Source organism: Argopecten irradians, unplaced genomic scaffold, assembly GCF_041381155.1.
Source record: "Argopecten irradians isolate NY unplaced genomic scaffold, Ai_NY scaffold_0303, whole genome shotgun sequence".
Lineage (NCBI taxonomy): Eukaryota > Metazoa > Mollusca > Bivalvia > Pectinida > Pectinidae > Argopecten > Argopecten irradians.
Window position 1 is genome coordinate 33,819 of NW_027187770.1, and position 22,513 is coordinate 56,331.

General features: G+C 33.5%; 1 protein-coding gene across 1 annotated transcript; it reads right to left on the minus strand.

Moving 5' to 3' along the window:
• Window positions 1-850: 850 nt before the first annotated feature.
• LOC138312397 (uncharacterized) lies at window positions 851-22,136 on the minus strand. Its single transcript, XM_069253286.1, is given in 26 exon segments — window positions 851-3,635; window positions 3,826-3,893; window positions 5,437-5,467; window positions 5,750-5,826; window positions 6,866-6,893; window positions 7,157-7,212; window positions 7,427-7,448; window positions 7,571-7,669; window positions 7,919-8,000; window positions 8,002-8,218; window positions 8,671-8,899; window positions 8,959-9,132; window positions 9,786-9,965; window positions 11,506-11,865; window positions 13,220-13,332; window positions 14,701-14,731; window positions 15,198-15,265; window positions 15,824-15,854; window positions 16,605-16,681; window positions 17,087-17,120; window positions 17,251-17,306; window positions 18,029-18,050; window positions 18,481-18,573; window positions 20,781-21,077; window positions 21,546-21,872; window positions 22,007-22,136. Coding segments are annotated over 25 exon segments (2,796 nt in total). The 5' UTR covers window positions 21,850-21,872; window positions 22,007-22,136; the 3' UTR covers window positions 851-3,588.
• Between the last annotated feature and the right edge of the window lie 377 nt (window positions 22,137-22,513).

Consider the following 22,513-nt stretch of genomic DNA (forward strand, 5'->3'; position numbering starts at 1 on the left):
ATACAGAACCAAACATCTCTAACTAGTAAGGCGCATTATTTGTATCTTTAAACCAAATCCATTATAGTTTGTTGTCATTTTTGTATGCCACTTAAGAACTTCCTTGTTTGTTGTTCTTACCTATATATGTGCATGCACATATGTATACCGGTACCCGACTATAAATAGAACAGGGTAATTTCCGTTACTTCACTATACAATGTACCTGTTGGGACATAAAACACGTTAATGCCGCCGTGGTCATGTTTACGTTATGCTAAGTAATACTGGCATAAAAACGCCGCATTAGTGTCTTAACATTTTTAACATATTCGATATTTTATAAACTATTATCAAAATGTATTATATACATGAATAATGGAACATAATAGATTCCTTAATTTTGGAGCACACCGATAATTATTTATCTACCTTTATCAAAATTAGTAGCAAACATATTAACAATTGTTTTTAATTTTATTTGAAATCTCATATATCATTACACTTGTTTTGGTTTATTACAAAAACAAAATGACAAGAAATATAAACCTGATATTTAGATCCCTTGTGTTAGACTTAAGTCGGAGGCCTTAATCATGTTTAAAAAAAAATGAGCCAACTAACAACTAAAGATTATTGCAAAATTTGTTTGATGTTAATGAATGTTTAATGATATCTAAAGCTAATAAGCTGAAATTGCAAACTATAAACATAACAGTTAAATAATGAAAGTTTCAATTAAGTGAAAATATTTTAAAGATTTGGTTATAAATACAGTTATTCTTTCGGCAAGATGTAGTACTATGTGGTGAAGAGTGTGATTTGTGTTTCTTATTTCTAATACACGATTTAATTGTCGGGCAGCGAATGTCGATGGGATAAAAAACGTTTGGACGAATTACTCGCAGTGAAATTCGTGATACCTCGTCTATTTACAAAATTTCCTTGATAGGTAGCGTACTCAATTCCAAAACGACGCTTTTGATGAATTTTGAAGTTTTTTTAAGTGTTTATTATCTAACATTGGACATGTTTGGGATCTAGCCGACAATACTATTTCTATGATGCCATTGAAACGTTGTACAAAGATGAGAATAGAACAATGTTTATACAGGATAACTTGTCTAAACCGGATGTGAATGGGACCAGTCTAATTGTTCGGTTTATACAGGCGTTCGGTTTATACAGGTGTCTGGTTTATAGAGGATATACCCAAATCACAATTTGTTCACATGGAAATCATCAGAATATTTTTTTTACTACAGCACAAACATTTATTCTCACATATGTACATGGTAGAACACAGAATTCCCATCCTACGTTTTCTTGGTTTCTGAGGTGTACATGTACGATCCATTTCTCTCGGTGTGATACATTCAAATGAACTCTCAGAAGTTATGTGTATGTTTTATTGTTAGAATTGACCGTGAAAAAGTATTCACAAATACAATATACATGTAACAAAACCGTCGAATGAAAAATGAAAAGTTGTCACTATCTAACCCTTAGTATACTGGTACAGTCCCATGTTGTTGAAAAAATGCTGCCGGTTTGCCCAAGTTAATTGTACAAAGAAAGGTATAGTAACATTACCTAGACAGTTCCGGTTTTCAGAGTAGACAGGTTCCGGATTATGCAGGTTTTGGGTAAAATAGTTTATTAAGAAATTTTCCGGGACCAAACAAATTAATCGGTGGACAAGTTTCCGGTTTATACAGGGTTCGGTTTAGACAAGTTATACTATATACAGTTTGTTAATACGATATCTGCAATATTAAGGCAGGTGTATCCGAGTCAGTTACATGTATGTTAAGAAGGATTGCAGGTGCGTCGATTCTCTGTGCTATGTACAGGGGTTGTGTTGTAAATGGGATTCGGACTCGCGTGCCAAAGGTCGAAGGATTGTTGTAATATGTCGGGACATCTTAACCACTCGGTCAACATGGCCCCTCTATATATACCGGAGTTTGGTCGCAGTGATGTCAACAAGCAGACAAAATGGCTTCATTTCTTTGACACAACATTGCCATCAATACGGGTTGTCTCAGAACGAATTTTGTAAAAACTATACTTCATCATAAATTTATAGAATCTTAAAAAGTATGACTTTTTAACTTACATTGTTAGCTTTAATTCGCTAATGTTTAGATTATAGAGAAGAAAAATCAAAACGACATATTTATGACGCATTTAAAGTCAGTGACAATAACATTTATTTCATATGTAAGATTAGCAGCATTCGATAAACTACAGTCAAACCTCGATGTATCGAAGTTCAAGGGACCGACAGAAAAACTTCGATACTTCGAATTATTCATGGTTAGAATTTGATCGATGTTTTTTACCATGAAACCAACTGTGGTAGTTGTGTACATATCGTCTCCGTTCCGTAAAATGTATAATCATTGTATTTACCACAAACAAAATAAAAACGAAGTTATAGAATTAATCACGTGTATTATTATCGTAAGCAATATATTATAAACAAGACTTACGTGTACTAGGCCTAAACCATGTACATGTGTACATGTAGTGACTATTGAAGTGGTGGTTAATATTACAGATTGAATATAAAAACGAAAAAACGCAGTAAAAAGCTAAACTAAAAAAGAAGGAACCGAAAGCGCTACAACTCTTACAAAAATATTTAAATTTAGAATAATCGATTTGCTCCAGTATTTATGCCGAAGTTTAGAATTTAACACGTTTGAATATAAATTACTTACTATGTGATTCGCTGTTTACCATTCCGATTCATACATGGGTTTGTTAGTAATGTTATATAGTGAAGAAATTCGGGACCAAGCAAAAAGCAAAAAGCGAGAAATTGATTCATCAGAGTTCGAATCATCGAGGTTTGACTGTAGTTGGTACTATAAGTTACAAATCAGTGAAGTTCATTTTCACACAAAATCACAAAACTAGTTCAAAATTATTCTTCGGTAAAAAAAGTAAAATAATAATTGCAGGACGATTAAGTACGTACCTGTTTTTCGGGTACGCTTTATCTGTACCCGAGATAGATTTTCATCAAAATATACAAACGCAATAAATATCCGACATCGACGCTGTCCCTTATATGTTGCACAATATGCATCTTTTGTGCAACTCTAGATAAAACATGTTTACTGGCATGAATTGGTATCACCGGATGTGTATAGTGGAAAGAAAACGATTTTATCATTGATCAAACTGAACAGGTATGTAGCAAATAATTTGCAGATTACAGCGATACTTATTACTAATTACTCATAAGGACCGCTTAATTTCCTATATAAACCATTGGATGGTGATGAATACATATATATATTTATATGCAATATGCTGAAATAGGTAAAATAGGTAGATATTTACAAATACATGTTAGTAAACGAATCGCAAAATAAGTTTGGTATTGTATCAAAGAGATGTAAACGTTGTGCTGACAACATTCGATCAAACAATTCCAGATGGGATTATATCATTATTGTTTATTTATTTTTCCATGTTGAAGAGTGTGTTATTATTAAAAGTAGGAAACTTCATCCACTTAAGGACTAAAATAGCTGCCTCTCACTATCCCCTGACGGATGAAGCAGTTATATGGCTGTCCGTAGTGCTGTATCCATGTCAACAATCGCCAGGCGTGATGGTATTGATGTAGGTCTCGCTGTTACCTGACAACATATAAAACAGGTTTACATCATGTAAGAAAAAAAGTCTATATTTCCAATAAGACATTGTTTTTCTACTTTTACTTTTTTGTTTCCGTTAACATAACGATATTGTCTGACACTTTTGTATTTTTGTATTATATATATCATACCACTTTTAAATGAGTAACAATCAATTTGTTTAATTACCTACCGGAAGGTTTACTCTGGAGTTCTTCATAATGGTTTGGGTTAGATCGCCCTTCCAGTGACTCGTAAGGCCTGGTGATATAAATGTACGGAATGAAAAACATGAGTATGCACTTTAAACTTGACTACTGTAATATTAGAGGGTTTTTTTCCTTCATTACCGATATAATGTTTGGTGGTTCGGGCGATACTCAGGTATTTTATTTGGTAATCATATAAGTATATGGATTAGATGGGGATAATACGATCAAGGTCGACAACTTGTGTAGAATTTTCGATTTTTAATAGATCATCGTTCAGCCAACTCAAAAGACCGCAAATGTAACTTAATATTATGATTTAGAACCTAGAAAACATGTAATATTCTTTGAGAAGAAACAGTCGTTATTACGAGGTACTAAGTCATTATAACGACAAAATTTAGTCGTTATGACGAGATACTATGTCGTTATTACGCCATACTAAGTCGTTATAACGACGTAATGTTTTTTGGGTTTTTTTTTTCAATGTGACCCTAACAGGCTTCTGTACTATCGTAGCGGTTACCCCACTGTTTCCCTTTATAGTAATTCAATTCAATAGTCATATGAACAGAGCGTTATATGCTATCTACAGTCCCTATATTTCCCTGTATTTTCGTACCCTCTTACGCCAGGACAAGTCTCGTAGGTAGGGGCTGCCCAATCACTTGTCCTGGCCCTGGCCTTTCATTCCTTCCTTTTTCCGCATTGCTTGCAAGGGAGATAATCATTGTTGTTTTATTCATTTTGACTTGAGTTCTCTCCCCTCTGTTGTAGTTTACCTTTTCCATTCCTCTTTTTATTTTTGCTATTATACTATGTGATTCACCTTTTATGATTTTGTTATCTTTTAGATGATGAATCCTTCGTGTACGTATGTTTAAATATTAAAATGTATTTTTATACTATTGTGCAGCATATTGTACTTAATACTTTATAGCTTCAATATTTACATAAAACTGACTACAAAGTCTATCCCTTTTAGTTCACACTAAATTAGTTATATTCTATCAAATTTTACACTTTGTTATATTATCAGATATGTACACTACACTCTCTAAGTGTTTTGTATCTTTTGATTAGCAATATTGTGATATACTAGTATTCATTTATTTGTTTTCTTACTCTGTTTGTCGCAATAATAGCTCTACAGAGCTAATGCTGTTTTGTTACTCAATATAGTAAGTTAAATAAACACTCTTGAATCATGTATCTTGAAAGGGAAACTTCTATATTCTATCCACTTGCCGAGTCACACCATAGTCCGTAAAAAGGTAGTTTCCGTCCTTGTATAGAGCTAACTATAAATGGAGCGAGACAATTGCTTCATCCGTTGTTAGTATAATGTGACCGGATAATATTATTAAATGGGGAATAATTCCATCATGCAAAGTGATATAAAACGAGGAATATGAGAAACCTGAACTTAAACGATTCCGACTCTTTATATATGTAAAAATCTCAGCAAGCAAACAACATGACGTCCAGCGCATTATGCAGCCATTTTAGACTTCCACAGAGTATTTGTTTGGGCATAAAGCTATAAATCATTATACAGATTTTAAATAGAAAGTATCACATAATATTTTGCATACCCGCCATTTCCGTCGTTGTCATTTTCGGAACCTGCAATTATAAAGTGAACTACATCAGCTAAATACAATCGCTTCAAATGCAATATTTTTGTTCACCAATTTACAGCCAAGTAATATCAAGGATAGATGACATTTTACCTACACGTACATATGAAACATATTATAGGACAAATGAAAATATTCACTTTACCTACCTACATCTGCTTAGTACTACTATTATTTCGAATACAGCATATTGATAACAGCCATTTCTCCACAAATCTCCGTTTCTATTTAAGCCACAGGACTATCGATTTGCCCTACATTTACTTACCCTGCTGCTGTCCTCCAATTTCAGAGTACACGGACGGCTTGGCAACCTTACTGGTGTCTAGGTGTTGATACGGGGATCTTAATGAAGGTAATAACAGTGTTACACAATTTACAAACAAACAATTATAAGTTGTATTAAAATCTTTCCTACCTCAAGTATTTCAATGGAAACTGGCCATTTTGACTATTTTTTCCTATAATTTGACGCTTATTGCATGTGTATCAAGTCCATGAATGGTATGAATAGAAATAATGCAAATAAATAAAATATGTAATTATACGTTCAGAGGTTAATATGCTTGGTATTATAAGAACTATAATGAGGACGTGTAGCAATCATCGCGTCTATATTATGTCCTTTTAGTGAAAATGACACTAAATGAAAACAGAAATGTTTCCACTGACAGATTGGTGCCGTGAAAACAAATTAAATATTAAAAGTAATCTCAAAATTTAAACATACGTTTGTGATATGAATGAATGGGGATAATTGTGTATCAGTTGTTATTCAAGTTGAACATCATAGAAATATCACAATATAAATACTAATTCATGCCGATATATGACCCCAATCTAATCAATAAATTGTTTTTTAGTGTTATTGCGTATTTTTGACACGCCGAATTACCTTTTTTATGATAGGATGAGAGTACCGGTATCAAAAGGTTTCTCTTTAATTTCCTAAATGTCATTTGTGTGTTAAGGTCTGAACGATTTAACATGGCATTTAAATATGAGTAATTCCATTGCTCCGACTGGTACTCAAATTGTTGAGATTTGAACGTGAATGAATATATCAATCCAGTTGTTTACACATTCTGATGGAGCGTTTTCACTCTATAATTTACATAAAGACAGCTCAAAGTAGATTTTATAGTTTCATAAAAACAGTTTTTACTGTTCAAATGAAGCATGAACTATAAATGATTTTCTACTGACTTCAGAAAATAATGGGGCCATGAAGAGATCCTTTTCGTCCCCTATATTATACACGTATATGGCTCGAAACAATGTATTTCTAGCATAGATGTATAATTACTTAATACATTTATATAAAAATGAACCATAATATGTATTCTAACGTATTCCTTACAATAAATGATGTACCAATACTTACCTATCAGCATTGCTTTGACGGACGTCATCTGTAATTGATAAAACAATAAATCAAACACAATATTCGAAAACATACTATTGCATACATAATAAATACAATATCATAATGATAAAAAAACGATACTCCCATTCTAATGAATCATAAAATTTACAAGTTCAGTAAATATGAGTACACTTACTACGACACAATTAAAACTGTAAGACATGTATCACATAATTTAAAATGCCTTCAAAGTCTACATTTACTGAAAATATCCCAAACAATAGTCTCCGTTTGTGACATCAACATTACCTTGTTCTGAAAGTTGTATGTCTTGATACTTGTCTGGTTTCGGAATCTGGTCAGGGCTGGAAAAAACATTCAAAACATCAGTGTTGCTAGCTTGACCAGGTAAATATGAATAGCCCAATAAACAAATAGTGGGAATCATCTGCAACATGTCGTATACTCATTTAGCATTAAAAGTGATATTTAATGTCGAATTTATTCAACATTTTAAAAAGTTATGCAGCTTAATTTTCATGCGAAAACATTTAGTTTAAAGGAATGTTATATACTTACCTACAACATACCAGTCTTTTTCCTGTAAGACAAATACACATATATCTTTATCACTGATCAACTTTGTATACATGTTGCGTTTTCTTTTTTATAAAAAAACTCACTTCCTTAACTCATTAATGTAAATGTGGAAAATTTACTTACTTGTGACGAAAATCACAAGACCAACACTTATTACAAGTGATATTACTCCGACGACTGCAAGGACTACTCCCGTGACAAACACACCGCCGCAATTATTTTCTGTGCGTGATAAAAAGAGAGATCAAAAAGGAAAAAAAATGTGATTGTCTTCTTGGACTTATTAGAAGATTATCAAACATGCTTTTTTTAATCTTTCTGGAATGTCTTATAATTTAAATTCCTATATGTTAGCCCGTCGTGTTTTATAGTATCCATTTTCTGTTCACATGTAAACATTTATTACCTTTATTAATACGTAATCGTTTATTATATACATATATAATTATGCTCCTTTCCCCATGAACTTACCTTCCCGCACAACACAACCCACAGTTTCAGTAGATGTCGTGTTTCCATATGAGTTGTAGGCTGTAACTTTAAAGAAGTTAAGCTTGTCCTGTGACGAGATTTTCTATTATTAGACTATACCCGCCACTTCTATCTGCCTGGCTTGGTATCGTCGATGGGTAAACCTCTTTTGAGTTCAGAAATCTGTCATCACTGAACATAATCTGATAGTACTGTGTGTCCCCTCCTCCAATCCAAGATACTTCAGCAGAATTAGGCTTAGTACAAGCTGCCAAGGATATCGCGGGGAGTCCTGGGTTCCTGCCATACCATAATGTATGTTTCACACATGTTATAACCCGTCACTTGTGTAGTTAATGTGTAAATTAATTCTTCTGCAGTATGCTTCTCCATCTACAGCATACACTACTGCCATAACATCAGCAATTTACTCCTAACACCTAAGGCAGCCGCGATGTATTTAGTAAGAAATATAACTTTAACTTTCCGTAATTAATTGTTTAAAAACACGTTAACAATGAGCAACGTAGCGTTCATCATTAGATTTATAATCCTTTGTTAACTTATTTCGGTTATATTTCATTTAAATATTAATGCTTTTTCTCAAACCTCCAAAAAGCGAACTTACTTTTTTTCCCGAAATGTAAACCTTAATATTCTTTCGGTACCAAATGTCGTTTGGTTGGACCTGTCACCTTGTACATTCTCAAACCAATCTCCCTCAATATGTCCTGGACCGAGTCACTACTGACCTCGCTGAGATATTATTTATCTGTGTCCAAACGTGTTTTTGTATCATAACGGTCATCTCGTCCCATTGAACTAATTGCTGGACATTAACAGATTTGGATGACTGAAAAGTCCATGTAAACGATGGTGCCGGGACCGCAGTAAAACGTAGCTTGGCAAAACAAGGTTTTCGGATTGCTGTAAATCCATCGTTTGGTTTCGGTGCAGTATTTGATGTGGTTGTGGTCTCACCTGAAATTAAATGGAATCACTATAATAAGACATTTACATTTACCCAATATCATACTTACATTGAACAATCACACTAATTAGACCTAGTCGCCTCTCGAACAACATTCCTACCGGTACATCTGTACGTCCGTGTTCTGATCTGTCTAGTTGTCCCAGTGACAACACAGGTGACACAGTGAAGTTGGTGTTGTCCGGTCGTGTCCAGACAAAGGTACAGTCAGGTCTACAGTCCACTGTACAGGTGATGTCCGGTAACGTGTCACCCTATGTCCTGGTGCAGGTAGTGTTCGGCGGGGATAGGGCTAGGGAGGTACGGGAGCCGTCTAAAAAATATTGTAGGAATAATGTTAAAATTAAAAAAAAAGAAGATTTTTCATACAGTTAAAGTATGGGGTTTTGGAATATAGCAATCTTCTTATTTCCCGAGACTAGCCTATTTTCCAAGGCGACGCACAGCTCAGCAATATTTTTTGAAAAAAGTAGGAAGCTAGTAAATGTAACAAAGTGACTTTTACATATTGTAATGTAAATAAAGTAGATGTATATTAAAAAATATTGAAATTGCCGTTGTGTGTTCGCTATATTACGTTGTCAACGAATTTGACGTTCTTGTTTTATTTGAACGTTATTTTGACGCGCACGCGTTAATGTATATCAAGTATGTGTATATTTGTTAACGTAATTTAACTTCTAAAACGTTTGAAAATATTTGAAAGATATTTGCATCAGTTCTTATAAATGAATACTGGCGTTGAAATAATCCAGAGTTTATTAATGAGTATAAACAATTTTACAATCAAAATAAATCACACATTACTCACATTGTATTATTATACTTTTTGTAATACTTGACTCGCCGACATCATTGCTAGCAGTACATCTGTACGTCCCGTGTTCTGATCTGTCAAGTTGTCCCAGTGACAACACGGGTGTGACACAGTAAAGTTGGTGTTGTCCGGTCGTGTCCAGACAAAGGTACAGCCAGGTCTACAGTCCGCTGTACAGGTGATGTCCGGTAACGTGTCACCCTCCGTCTTAGTGTAGGTAGTGTCCGGCGGGGTCAGGGCTATGGAGGTACCGGGCCGTCTGAAAAAAAGTTGTTTGAATCATGTCTAAAATCACATATCTAATTTTTAAATACGAAGATTTTTTATGGCGTTATATGTATAAAACCCCGGGGAACTTTGTATGGTTTGTGTCATTTTTTTCATTTTAAAATACTGTTTTTGAAAGGAGGGGTATGACTTTGGGCCGTTTTACGGCTAGTCACATATAAGTAAAATAGTTTACATGAAGACACCATTGGGTCAGCTGCATATTGCATGCCATGCTATTTATGGGCTCAGAGGTCAAATGTCAACGGTTGTCAACAGTCGCATATTCGTTTGTTTATGTCCTAATTATTTAAATATTAGAATACAAATTACCTTGTTTTATGAGCTAATTGAACCGAAGGCAGGATGTTAAAAATTGTGTCCGCTGCCTCACTGTATGATAGTAAAAGGCGACTATATTTGGAATCTTAATTTCGTGACTACCGAGATAAAATACTTAACTGTATGATAAAGTATTGATAGTATATCTTCAACATTGCACAGCTTTAGAGTGACGTTTATCACTTTACTTGGATTTTTTCCTAGAAGTAATGGATCTTTGTATAGTTGTGTAGGATGGGTTTTGAAAAGAAATTCATCGCTCTTTTCAACGGTAGTAACCGTTTTGGTGAAGACGGACTAGGAATGTGATTTTTTAGCAGCCAAAACTAGGTGGGGTAGAATTTTTGTTTTGTGGAGTTTTCCATCCATTACGTAAATAGTACTATATAGAGTATGAAATTTACCGATTTATGTAGACCCCTAAATCGTCTAAAACTGATCAATAGGCACTCTGGGGGGTTTAAATTTATATAAAACTTTAACTATTTCTCAGATCTCTGTGTTTACAGCTGTTGTTGCTATTATAACCATTCTAAAGAAATTTATTAATATAGGAAATGTCTTGCCGAGTTCATATTGCGCCGTTCTGCTCCTTCCCAAAGTGAAAAGAACAACTTTCTAATGAAGACGTCTTTGGCTTATTAGTCCGCTAAACCTGCCTATATTATTTTCTATAATTTTTTTTATATATATATATATTTTTTCCCTAAAATATGTATTAGGTACAATTTAAAAAAACTCCTATGCTATCGTGTATCTCTTGCTATTTGAAACACGTACATTCTGTTTCTTAGATGTGTCATTGTTGAGAGAATGTATACCAGAAAAGCGCAAATACTACATAATTTTGCTGCAGGTTTTGGTTATGGTACACACATTAACTACAAACTTGAATGACTTTACGTGATCAAATTAAATGAGTTTTCGGATATACCATGGCGCATTAAATTAATTAGAGCTGCATTTTAATGTTTTTCATGTAATTTTGCACTTTCCAATTCATTTAAAAAATCAATTAAATTGCATGCTAATCATACGCATGTCTTCTTATTACGAACCTTGTTCTCCAAATACATCATACGGTTCATGCAGCTAAAACTGACTTTTTTCAAAATGTACCTAAATGTTTTCTAACCACGAACCACTTAATGTTTGTCAACACGCTCCTACCTGCCAGGTTGAGTGTATAGCCATCACTGTCCAGTATTTGGTTAGGTAGGTTAAGGTTGGTACGTCTACAGAACCACACAGATCCCTGGTCTCCCGCCTGTGGCTGTATGCTCCACCGGAACACTGTACCAAGGTTACCTCCAGACGTTACACAGGAACACACATCCACTGTACAGAGGACAGCGCTGGCTATGGTGTTGTAACATTGACCACCACCTACTTGTATACTACCTACTGGAGAAGTGATGTCAGGACGGCGGTAAAACATGACAAGTGCCACCTCCTCTGGTACATCACACGTCAGTGTAAACTCAGTCCCGAGGACAACGTACTCAGACGATCCCGTCAGGGTTACAGCATCTGGATATTAAGATTTCCCTTCAGTAACACAGAACACACAAGTATTGGGGACCATTTCATACACATTATTCCTATAAACCCAGCAATACATTGTTTTATAGTTATTTTTCTTCATTTATGTTCAGAAAAAAATCTCAACCTAATTACCATTGTATTTTTTCTAGATTTGTAGAGAGGAACGGGTGGTGTAGTGGTTAAGCTGCTAGCCTTTAACCTAGCCGGACGGGGTTCTATGGAACATATCTATCATAGTACAGTGTTTTTTCGTACTCATAGTGATGGATTTGTTATAAAACCACTATCTGTTATTTATCCAGGAACAATCGAGTATCCTTTCTCATTCAGCCTTAGTCAGGAATCATGAGAATACAGTATCTTATTCTATTTTTACGAAAAAAGATATCCTCCTTACAAAGTCACCAGCAACAGAATAATTAAATTTAACGCTGATGGTACGTACAAAACAAATAAGAAATCGTTAAAAAATATTGTAGTATTATTAGACAATCAGAGACCTCAACAAGGTATTTGAGTCCTTAAATGGTATAATATTTTGCATTTATTTCAATTTATTTATTTCAATGGACCTCCAACGGGATCAATTCGTTAAACAAGTTGATAGTTTGTTGGTCTTTCCTTATACAAGTTTTATTTAGATCCAGTATGTTTCCATATTTGGTCACTAATAACCTGAGTAATTAATGATATCATATCATGACGAAATCATCATATAGGAAATAGTATGGTTTTATTTACCTACATATACTTAATCTTTGTTAAAATTAAATACAGGACTTAAATGGAAAAAGAGATAGAAAGTCTTTAAAAGGCCCATTACCTTTCCCAAACAGCTTCTCATTTTTAAAATTGGAATGTGGAAATTATCACACATGAAAAATGCATTTTGTTCGGTATTGTAAACACATCGTAGCTAGGCTATCGTTATATGTTTGTCTACCTTAATATCGTTTTTTAAGGGCATATTCATTTTTTTTGTTTTGTTTCGGAAAGCTAGTGGGTCTTTCAGAAAAAGGGAAAATGTTAACAATTCTTAGATTTGCTGAACAGTAACTGCATTTTGATCATACGTGCACGAGTTGGTTCCCTTGTACATGTACTTTGACATGGTTATGTTTATTTGCATTCCTGCCGGGAGTTGAATTATATGAGCTACACATGTTGTATTGTTATCAGTCAGTGTATATATTGTTGTATCGGTATAATTTAGGCCGGGAAAAGGAATCTATCGTAAGAACATTACACATAACACCTCTCTGCCACTAAACTGAGAGGTATATAGAATGCATATGACACATATGTGTATTATTTCGTATCAATGCTAATGGGATCCTACCTGTAAATTTCCATAACACGATAGTCATGTAGAACAAAACCTCTTTGATGAATGGTGATAGTACCTGTAATTTAATGCCAATGATACTTCGCTGTATTAACATTTTGTATGTACTGTGTTTAGAAACATGAGCGTTAAAATCACTTCCTTGTCGGCCGTTTATAATCCAATACCCAGCTATAAATAGATCTGTTTTGTCGTCTATGTATTTATTACTTTAATTGGCGTTGCAAGCGTGTAACCTAGTACCCAGCTGCTATAAAGACACTGTGATTATATCATAATTTTCAGAAATCTATATGTTACGCTGTATCTTTGATGATAAAAAAGAAACAAAATGACGCAGTGGTGATCTATATTTTATTAGAATGCACAGCAATATATTTCATTAACAGATATGTATCAGGTATCTGGAAATCTTATCGTATTAAATATTAAAGCGTATTACGTTATCTGACTTCCTTTTTACTAGTTACATACCTGTTTTATAATTGTATGTTTAACGAAATGTTCCCGTATAAACTTAATATTAAAATGGATTCTAACGAACTATAAGTACAAATTCTTTTGGCTTATAAAACATGTACACTTACAGACATACGTAATTCTCTCGCTCTACAACTCGATCATTAATTCTTTATTTACACAGTGGGCAATTTTCATATCAGATCAAGTATGTCATAAAGTATAATTATGTAATATAAAATACAATGACAACACTATAGTAACATTATCACATGTTATGCAGCTTTGTCAAATGTTGCCATTACATGCAATAACTGTGAAACTATGATTATTCTGGTGGAGTTCAAATGTCATACGTAGCATACATGTATGCTGATATTTATCTAGTTGTTCAGGCATGTACATAAAAACTACAAAGTATCATCCAATTACATTCCTACAGGTCAGGTCCTACTAATAACAAGTATATTATTTCTTTATTCAGTATGCCTATCGGTGATATATATCTCAATTAAAAGAACTTATTTCATCACATTTTGAAAATTACTTCTAATCTATATATACGTTAACCTCATACATGTTGTGTATAACCTTTCAAAAGTTATGTTCATGATTTCTTTTCAATTATTTCTTTTTTTATATATATTTTACCAAATCAGTATCAGAACTATTCTATGAACATACATAATATTTCAAAACCATGCCAAAAGACCAAAAGGTGAGATAATTTGAAATAAGATATTAGAATTTTGCCAAATCCATTGCATACAGTGAAATACTTCATTTTTAACTTATTTTACTTAATATGCATTGTCAACAAATCAGATATATTGTATATAACTGTTCCATAAAAAGTCGTAAATGAAACATGATTTGAAATGACATTTAAAAAAAACATGGATGTTTACGAACACAGTTTGCTTTTAACAGATATAGCACTCTGACACTTTTTTGTATACATTAGGCCCCTACACAATGGATGTCCTGGTGTTATACCTACGTCAGTCATCACCAGCTATCGCGGTATTATATATGCCCCGTGGTTTCCTGATAAACAGAATAAATAGTGGTAGATGCTTTGTACACCAGGCAACAACAACAATGTAGAATATTTTGAATTTCAAATAACATCTTCCTTGTTTAAAAAATATTATAACAATATCCATTTCTGTATCTTCACATATACCACAACGTATCACAGACTACTATTTTTATCATTTTTGAGGAATAAATTATTATTTATTAGATAACTTATTTTGATCTTCTAATGAGCGCGACGGTGGAGTAATAAATCAAATATAGACTCATTGTTTCCCTTTTGGGTAGAAGACTGGTATATAAGGTAATATCATCTAATATGACAGAGTCCTTAAAATAACAGTAATGGTGAAAACAGTTTGTAAGGTAACATGTATTTGCATCGAGTTTTATTTGGGATGTATATAATGGAAGCTTTTATCAGTGGTAAGAAATCTTATCGAGTGATTATTTCCGCCTGCGCTTATATACTAACCAGATATGCTGCTCTGAAGTTCTTCATAGTGATTCAGATTAGAAAAACTCTCAACTTCCCCATGACCTCTGTTCAGAAAAACAATAATTCACAATATGTGCATACATTTTGAATATAATATTTTTAAAAAAGCATTACAAATTAATATTGATGATGACATGATGATGATGATAAGATCATATTGAATAATGATTAATGATTTGAGAATTATTTGTTTAATTTTTGTATTATTTATATGCAGAAAATACTTTGAAAAATAAACAATTACAATGAAATATATTACGAATTAGAATAGTTACTGAACACAGTATATCTGAATTAGTTTTTGTTTCCTATTTTGGCGACCACTCAGTAAAAAAAGCGATATGGATTATGTGCATATCATCACAAAGTTAGTAATCAAAATAGGTATTCTGTTGGTATCACACCTCGTTATAGAAAACAACGCCCGTTGTTAATACTAAAATCATGATTTAAATACAATCGAAAGTTTCAATGATATAGAAAAGTACGAAATTGGACTTAACATGAGTTAATATACGATTCGAAATAACTATGTAAAGATACAAACAATTGTTTGGAGTGATCGATTGATGTCAAATGATTTTGTTTTATACTATTCATACCTCAAATCTTCATCATTTCTGTTTTCGTTAACTGAAAATATAGACAATAATAGAAAGTGAATATCGTGATTGGTCGCAGTACAGTGGACGGATTAGAGTATCTGTACTATTTATTCCAACAAGAAGACAGAATATAGTAGTCTAGCTAGGATAGACGTCATTGTCCCAAGTTGGACATTTAAATCTGTTGATAATAATTGCATGATTATACACACACAAATTGTAATATGTACGACTGATAATTTGATCTCGGCTGTTACGGAACTAATGTACGTGTTTTAAATTTTTGTCACTTGCATAATTGTGATGGCCCTGGACAGATTGTGCGTGATAGTACATTTCATTGCATAGCGTCAAACTCGCATTATAAAAAAGTTTATACATTTTATGTAAATTATTCTATGCAAATACCACTGAAATTTATGTATTATAAATAGTAAGGAATCATTGGATAAAGTCGTGTTTCATGACGTTACTTCTAACGATATCCAGCATCCCTCTGTCGCCAAAATATGGCAAATTGAAGGTTTGTTTCATAGTGAACAAACGTAACACATCTTTGTTCTTCTGATTTGATTTTAGTGTCGATATTAAAATAAAATCCATGGAATTAATAATAATTAGTAGTTAATGCGCTGTACTCTTGTGTCTTGGCTCGTTTGAGACTGTCACAAGGTTGACCACTGTAGCAAATCACTTTTTAATGAACAGTGCGCGTACACGTCAGTAGTTCATGATTAACTGATTTCATACACGTTTTCACTCGGTTTCTTTTTCTTACCCTGATGGTGTCCTGCAATTTCAGAGTACACTGACGGCTTGGCAACCTTACTGGCGTCTAGATCCTGGTAGAACGATCTTGGTAGAATATAATATTTATTTCAACAGAAAGTCACTTCTTTGTATTCAACAAATTACAATAGATACATTTAGCATTGATTGATAGGTTATTTAATATTTTATAAAGAACTAACAACAATAAATGTACATAACGCATGCTTTAGATTCACTTAAGAATATAGTTGTAACCTGCTATATCTTATTTCATTATCATATGATTTAACACTTATATTATATTGATCAACCTAGTATATATAAATTTTCTTCTTTTTCAATAAAAGAGTTAGTTTTTTCCTTCAAATCGTTCATTCACTTTGTGATATATTTAATGTTATGGCAGTGTCTGTATATACGACATTTTTCTGATATCAATTCCAATGGAGGCAAAAAGTCTTTAAAATGAGTAGGGGTATATATACTTACCCCTCGCTAGTGTGTCGACGTACCACATCTGTTACTAACATGAAAAATAAATAAAAATAAATACTCACCTTCCACAAAAGACTTATTATTGTTATCAAACACATTAGGTCATCAATATATGAATAGGAACATCAAGGTAGCTGGCATACAATAATGATATTTACCTTGATCTGAAAGCTGTATGTCTTGGTATTTGTCATGGTTTGTATGTTGTTCACTGCTGGAAATGATAAATAAATCAGACAATATATTGGCGTTTTAATTATTTACAACGTTATGGCATCATGATTTTTTTACTTGAAATACGAAATGAAAATCGTACAATATTTTACAAAGTTGAGGATTTGATATATTTTTAAGTTGCATTAAAATATCGATTATTCTTATGATTTTAAATTTTTGTCAATATCTTTGGTGCGTGATTATAAATTAACCAGTGAGCCGTAGGGCTGAATGGAAGAGAAGTCGGATATTGAATAGCTGGTAATTATACCGTGCATTTTTCTCTCTTCAAATCCAAATCACATCTAAACCTGCTTTAGTTTACAATATTGTCCTGATTACAAATACATGTAATAACACTTGTTACTTCCATCTGTTTAAAAGAACCTTTATTGCTTTTAGGGGCATTATTGAGATTAGCCCAGAAAACTGCAGTTTTTTTGTTTTGTTAAAAAAGTCTATATGCAGGAGGAGCTCTGGTAGATTATAACGACACATCGATTACAAACAAAACATAATATTTAAAATATGTTGAGCTTGACAATTTAAAATGCTAAAGGTGAAAACTGTTTAATGTTTCTTAAATCAGATGATTTACTTATAAAAATACAAATGTAAATATTATTTTATGCGTTTTTCAGGATAAGTCGATTGCGTTGTTTGTTAAATAAAGTACAAGCTATGAAAGCCAGAGAAAGAGTACCAATTGTTTATACTTACAAACAGCAGATTTTTCTGTGTCCTTCGAAATCAATAGATTGATATAAACGTATAGACTTATTAAAAGAAAGACAAAGTATATCCGAAACAAAACAATCAGAAGTAGATCGCTAATTTTGTTATTTCGATATCGTAGCATTTATGTATAAAATGAAGGTATAAATCTTATTAGTAGGAATAACAATCATTAGAACAACCGTGTACAGAAATGTATGTATAATTCATAATATCATATTAAAGCATGCTTGTATTGTTTCAAACATTTATCTGTATAAACAATTTTAAGATTTGATACTGATGCAATTGGATGATTAAACGGAATCATTAATCATTATCCAATTGCTAAAAAGAAATAAAAATGATATTTCTACGTTCTATGTTCTACTTATAAACATAAGTCTACTTTACTTGTATAGTCATTGTGCTGTGATTATAAGGCAGTGTTTACTTACGTACGTAAATCACGATGACAACTCCGACCAGTAAGCTGACAACCATCAGAATTATCCCCGCTATAAACATACTGTCGGTGCCACAGGAACATTCTATATCATAGTAAAAAGTTACACCTTGATTTGTACACTCATAGTATGACATTTGTAATTTTAAGTAATTAAATATCAACATGCCCTATTTATATTTGGCCGTACTTGGCTATCACCTTTTGATACCACGTAAATACACAGTTAGCAGTTTTAATAAATGAAAACGGTAGTGCCCTTACAGAAAGCTTAAGTGTGCAGCAATATTGCTGCAATATAGCTGCTATATTGCGACACACTGATCTGTGTGCAGCAAGTTACTCCAGCAATTGAGCAGGTTAGTGCGGCTAGCCGCACCGTTCTGGCACTATTGCCGCACTAATACTTTGTTGCAGCTATATTGCGGCAATATTGCGGCTTTCGTGCAAGAAACTTTTCTTTAAAAACCTGTGTGCAGGAATAGTGCCGCAAAATGTACTAGAAGCATCCTACACAGAAAACATTAGGAAGGTTGCGGCAATATTGCGGCAATATTGCTGCTATATTGCGGCAGTATAACAAAGAATTATGGGTACTCCCATAATCCTTTGCAAAGGTTAAAATCAGTTGACCTTCAATTCAAACATTGATTCGAGAGGTTGTGGTGTATGAAGGACAGAGGAACAGGGCCCAATAGAATAGAAACATCTTCCATTGGATGTATGATAAGTTACAAGTGGATGTAGTCTGATAGTGTTTTGGATTTGATAAGGTTTGTTGGTGAAATTTAAACAATATAATTGTTTTTATTGGTTTATAGTCATTTTATGTCACAAACACTTAAATGTACATGTATCTATAGCTTTATTTACTTCATGTGTCCTGGAACAATAATTTTCATCTGATGCTGAAAAGGTAATTCTTTTTCAAGATTTTTCAAGACTAATTTTATCACCTAATGAATTCAAAAGGTCATTGCATAATGTATGTACCAAGAATCAAAAGAATAACTCTTGTGATTTTTCAAACTTTTCTATTTATACCTTTGTACTTATTTAAATTTAAACCAGGAAGCTAACGGCTATGGTGCCACAACTATGTGCGGCTTTGGTGAGGCAAGTGTGTGCAGCTATGGTGCGGCAAGTGTGTGCGGCAAACTCATTTGCATATGAAAAGTATGTATTGCAGCAATATTGCTGCAACTATGTGCGGCTTTATTGCGGCAAGTGTGTGCTGCTATGGTGCGGCAAGTGTGTGCAGCTATGGTGCGGCAAGTGCGTGCGGCAAACTCATTTGCATACGAAAAGTATGTATTGCAGCAATATTGCTGCTATATTGCTGCAATATTGTTGCAACTGTGTACCAGAGGCCTTATATTTCTGTAAGGGTGATGAAAGACTAGAGCCTTAGCGTAAAAACTGCACCGATGAACATAAAGTGTATGATAAGAAATAAAAAAAAAAATAAGCTGTATATTCAGAATAATTGCATTTGTAAAATGATACCACTTTTTATTGGCATTCGGATTGGTTTTATAGACAGGTTCGACTGTATTATTGATTTTGAAATGTTAATACATTTGGATAAGCGATATGAAGAAATGATAAATAAAACAATACCCTCAAGATTATAGATTTTACATGCTCTATTGCCTATCAGACAAGTCGTAAACCATTTAAAACTAGATTTAATGTTTAGGTCAATTACTGATTAAAAGCAATGAAAACATGGTTGTTGTTTATTCAAAATAATTTCATGGTCTGTCCCCCTCTTCTTTTCTGTTGTATGAGGTGTATGACGTTCCTATAGTATTTTGACTTTGATGATTTTTTTGTCATTTAGCCTACACAAATTCAACAATATTTTATTGATATTATGTACATCAATAGGATTGGACATCAGGCTACGCCTATTTAAGTCCTCTTCAAATCATATTTCAAAGTATAAACATGAATTCATTCTGCAATTCATTAATACATATATTTATATATACAAATAAATTGAATTAGTAACAGTATAGTGATAATAAAATTAATAATTACTAATTAAAGGGGGATAACTCCAATTTTATTTTTAATAGAAAATGTTTCACAACAAGTTTAGTTATTTGGATTTCATATTTCTAATGATTGTAGTTTTTGGATAGGGATAAGAATCATGCTCATTTATTGACAGACTAACACACCTACACACAATGAGATATTAGGCCAAAAAACACAGTTACGTGCCACGATTCTGCATTTGGTTAATTGTAACCAATTCTTTCTGTTATGTTTCTGTCCATTACCCACCTTCGCGAACAGAGCAACCCACGTTATCCGCAGATGTTGTGTTTCCGTACGAATTATAAGCTTTGATTTTAAACAAATAAACGCGTCCACCAGTCAGATCTATATTTACACTGTTAGCGTCACTCCCATCGGCTTTGTTTGGTATCACCGATGGAGATACGTGTCTTGAATTCAGAAATCTGTCCTCACTAAATAAAACCTGGTAGTACTGTGTGTCCCCTCCTCCGATCCAAGATACTTCAGCCGTATTGGGCTCGGTACAGATAGCCATTAAGTTTGTCGGAATGCCTGGGTATCCTGAAGCACCAACAACAACAATACCATTTTTTTAGCTCATTTTTTTCATCTACAGTGTACTGCAAACATATTTCTACATATCTTGGATAATTTTGCCAGCATTATATATGATACTCTATTGTGGTCATTTTTATACATAATTTTCCAAAAAATTCGGTTAGCAAATGTCAATTTTATTACGGCATTTCATATTCTAATGAAAATCGAGAAGGCGGCAATTTTGATGCATCATGACCGGAATTTCATCCCAACATGCCATGCTATTAAACGCACTATGCAAAGTAAAAATTTTGATCTGTGATCAGGGGGTCATACGGGGTAACTGATCAAATTTATCGAATACAATGAAAAGAAACGAATAAAACAATATGTTTCCATTGTTTACCTTAAATATTAACGGTAACATTTAAGGTATTAATATCAATAACATCAAACTCAAGCACCGATGGAAAACAAAAACAAACTTACTTATTTCACGAACCTTAAAACTCAAGTCAGCGCTACCGAGATGGTTCGTAGCTGTGACGTTGTACGTTCCAAACCATTCTTCTTCAATATGTTGGCGAGTCACTACTGACCTCGCTGATATATTATCTGTATCAAATGTATATTGTATCAGCACGCCGTCCGTCCCATTGGCTAGTTGCTGCACATGTTCAGATTTGGAAGAGTGAAATGTCCACGTAAAAGATGGCGCTGGGAAAGATGTAAACATAGCATGTAACACAAGAGTGTCTGATTGTAACAAGTCGATCATTTGGTTTTGGTGCATTGTCGGATGTGGCCGTGGCTCACCTGAAATTAAATGGTATCACAGAAATTCGTTTATATTCGTATAAGATGTTCATTATACAACAATCGGCTTTACAATTACACGTTGTGTGTATACCTTGTATATCGCCTAATGTCTGTCCCAATATAATACTTACATTGAACAGTTATACTGTTAACTTTAATCGCCTCCCCGACAACATTCCTAGCAGTACATCTGTATGTCCCGTGTTCTGATCTGTCCAGATGTCCCAGTGACAACACTGGTGACACAGTAAAGTTGGTGTTGTCCGGTCGTGTCCAGACAAACGTACAGTCAGGTCTACAGTCCGCTGTACAGATGATTTCTGGAAACAGATCTCCTTCAATTTCGTTATAACTCGTGGTCTGTGGCAGTAATAATATATGGATGATCCAGGTCCATCTGTATAGATAATTTTGAGGAAAATATCAAGACACCGATAAAATCTACAAATTTCATTTTCCAATATTTTCCACAGAATTTGAATAGAAGTGAATAATTTGCTTCACTGTATTTATTTTTCTTTCAAAAAGACTACACACGTCTCATATGTGATGCGTTGCAAATTGAAAAAACAACAACATTCATACGTTCGTATTCAACAGTGTTTGTTACTTGATGTGCGTTAATACCATGCACCTAG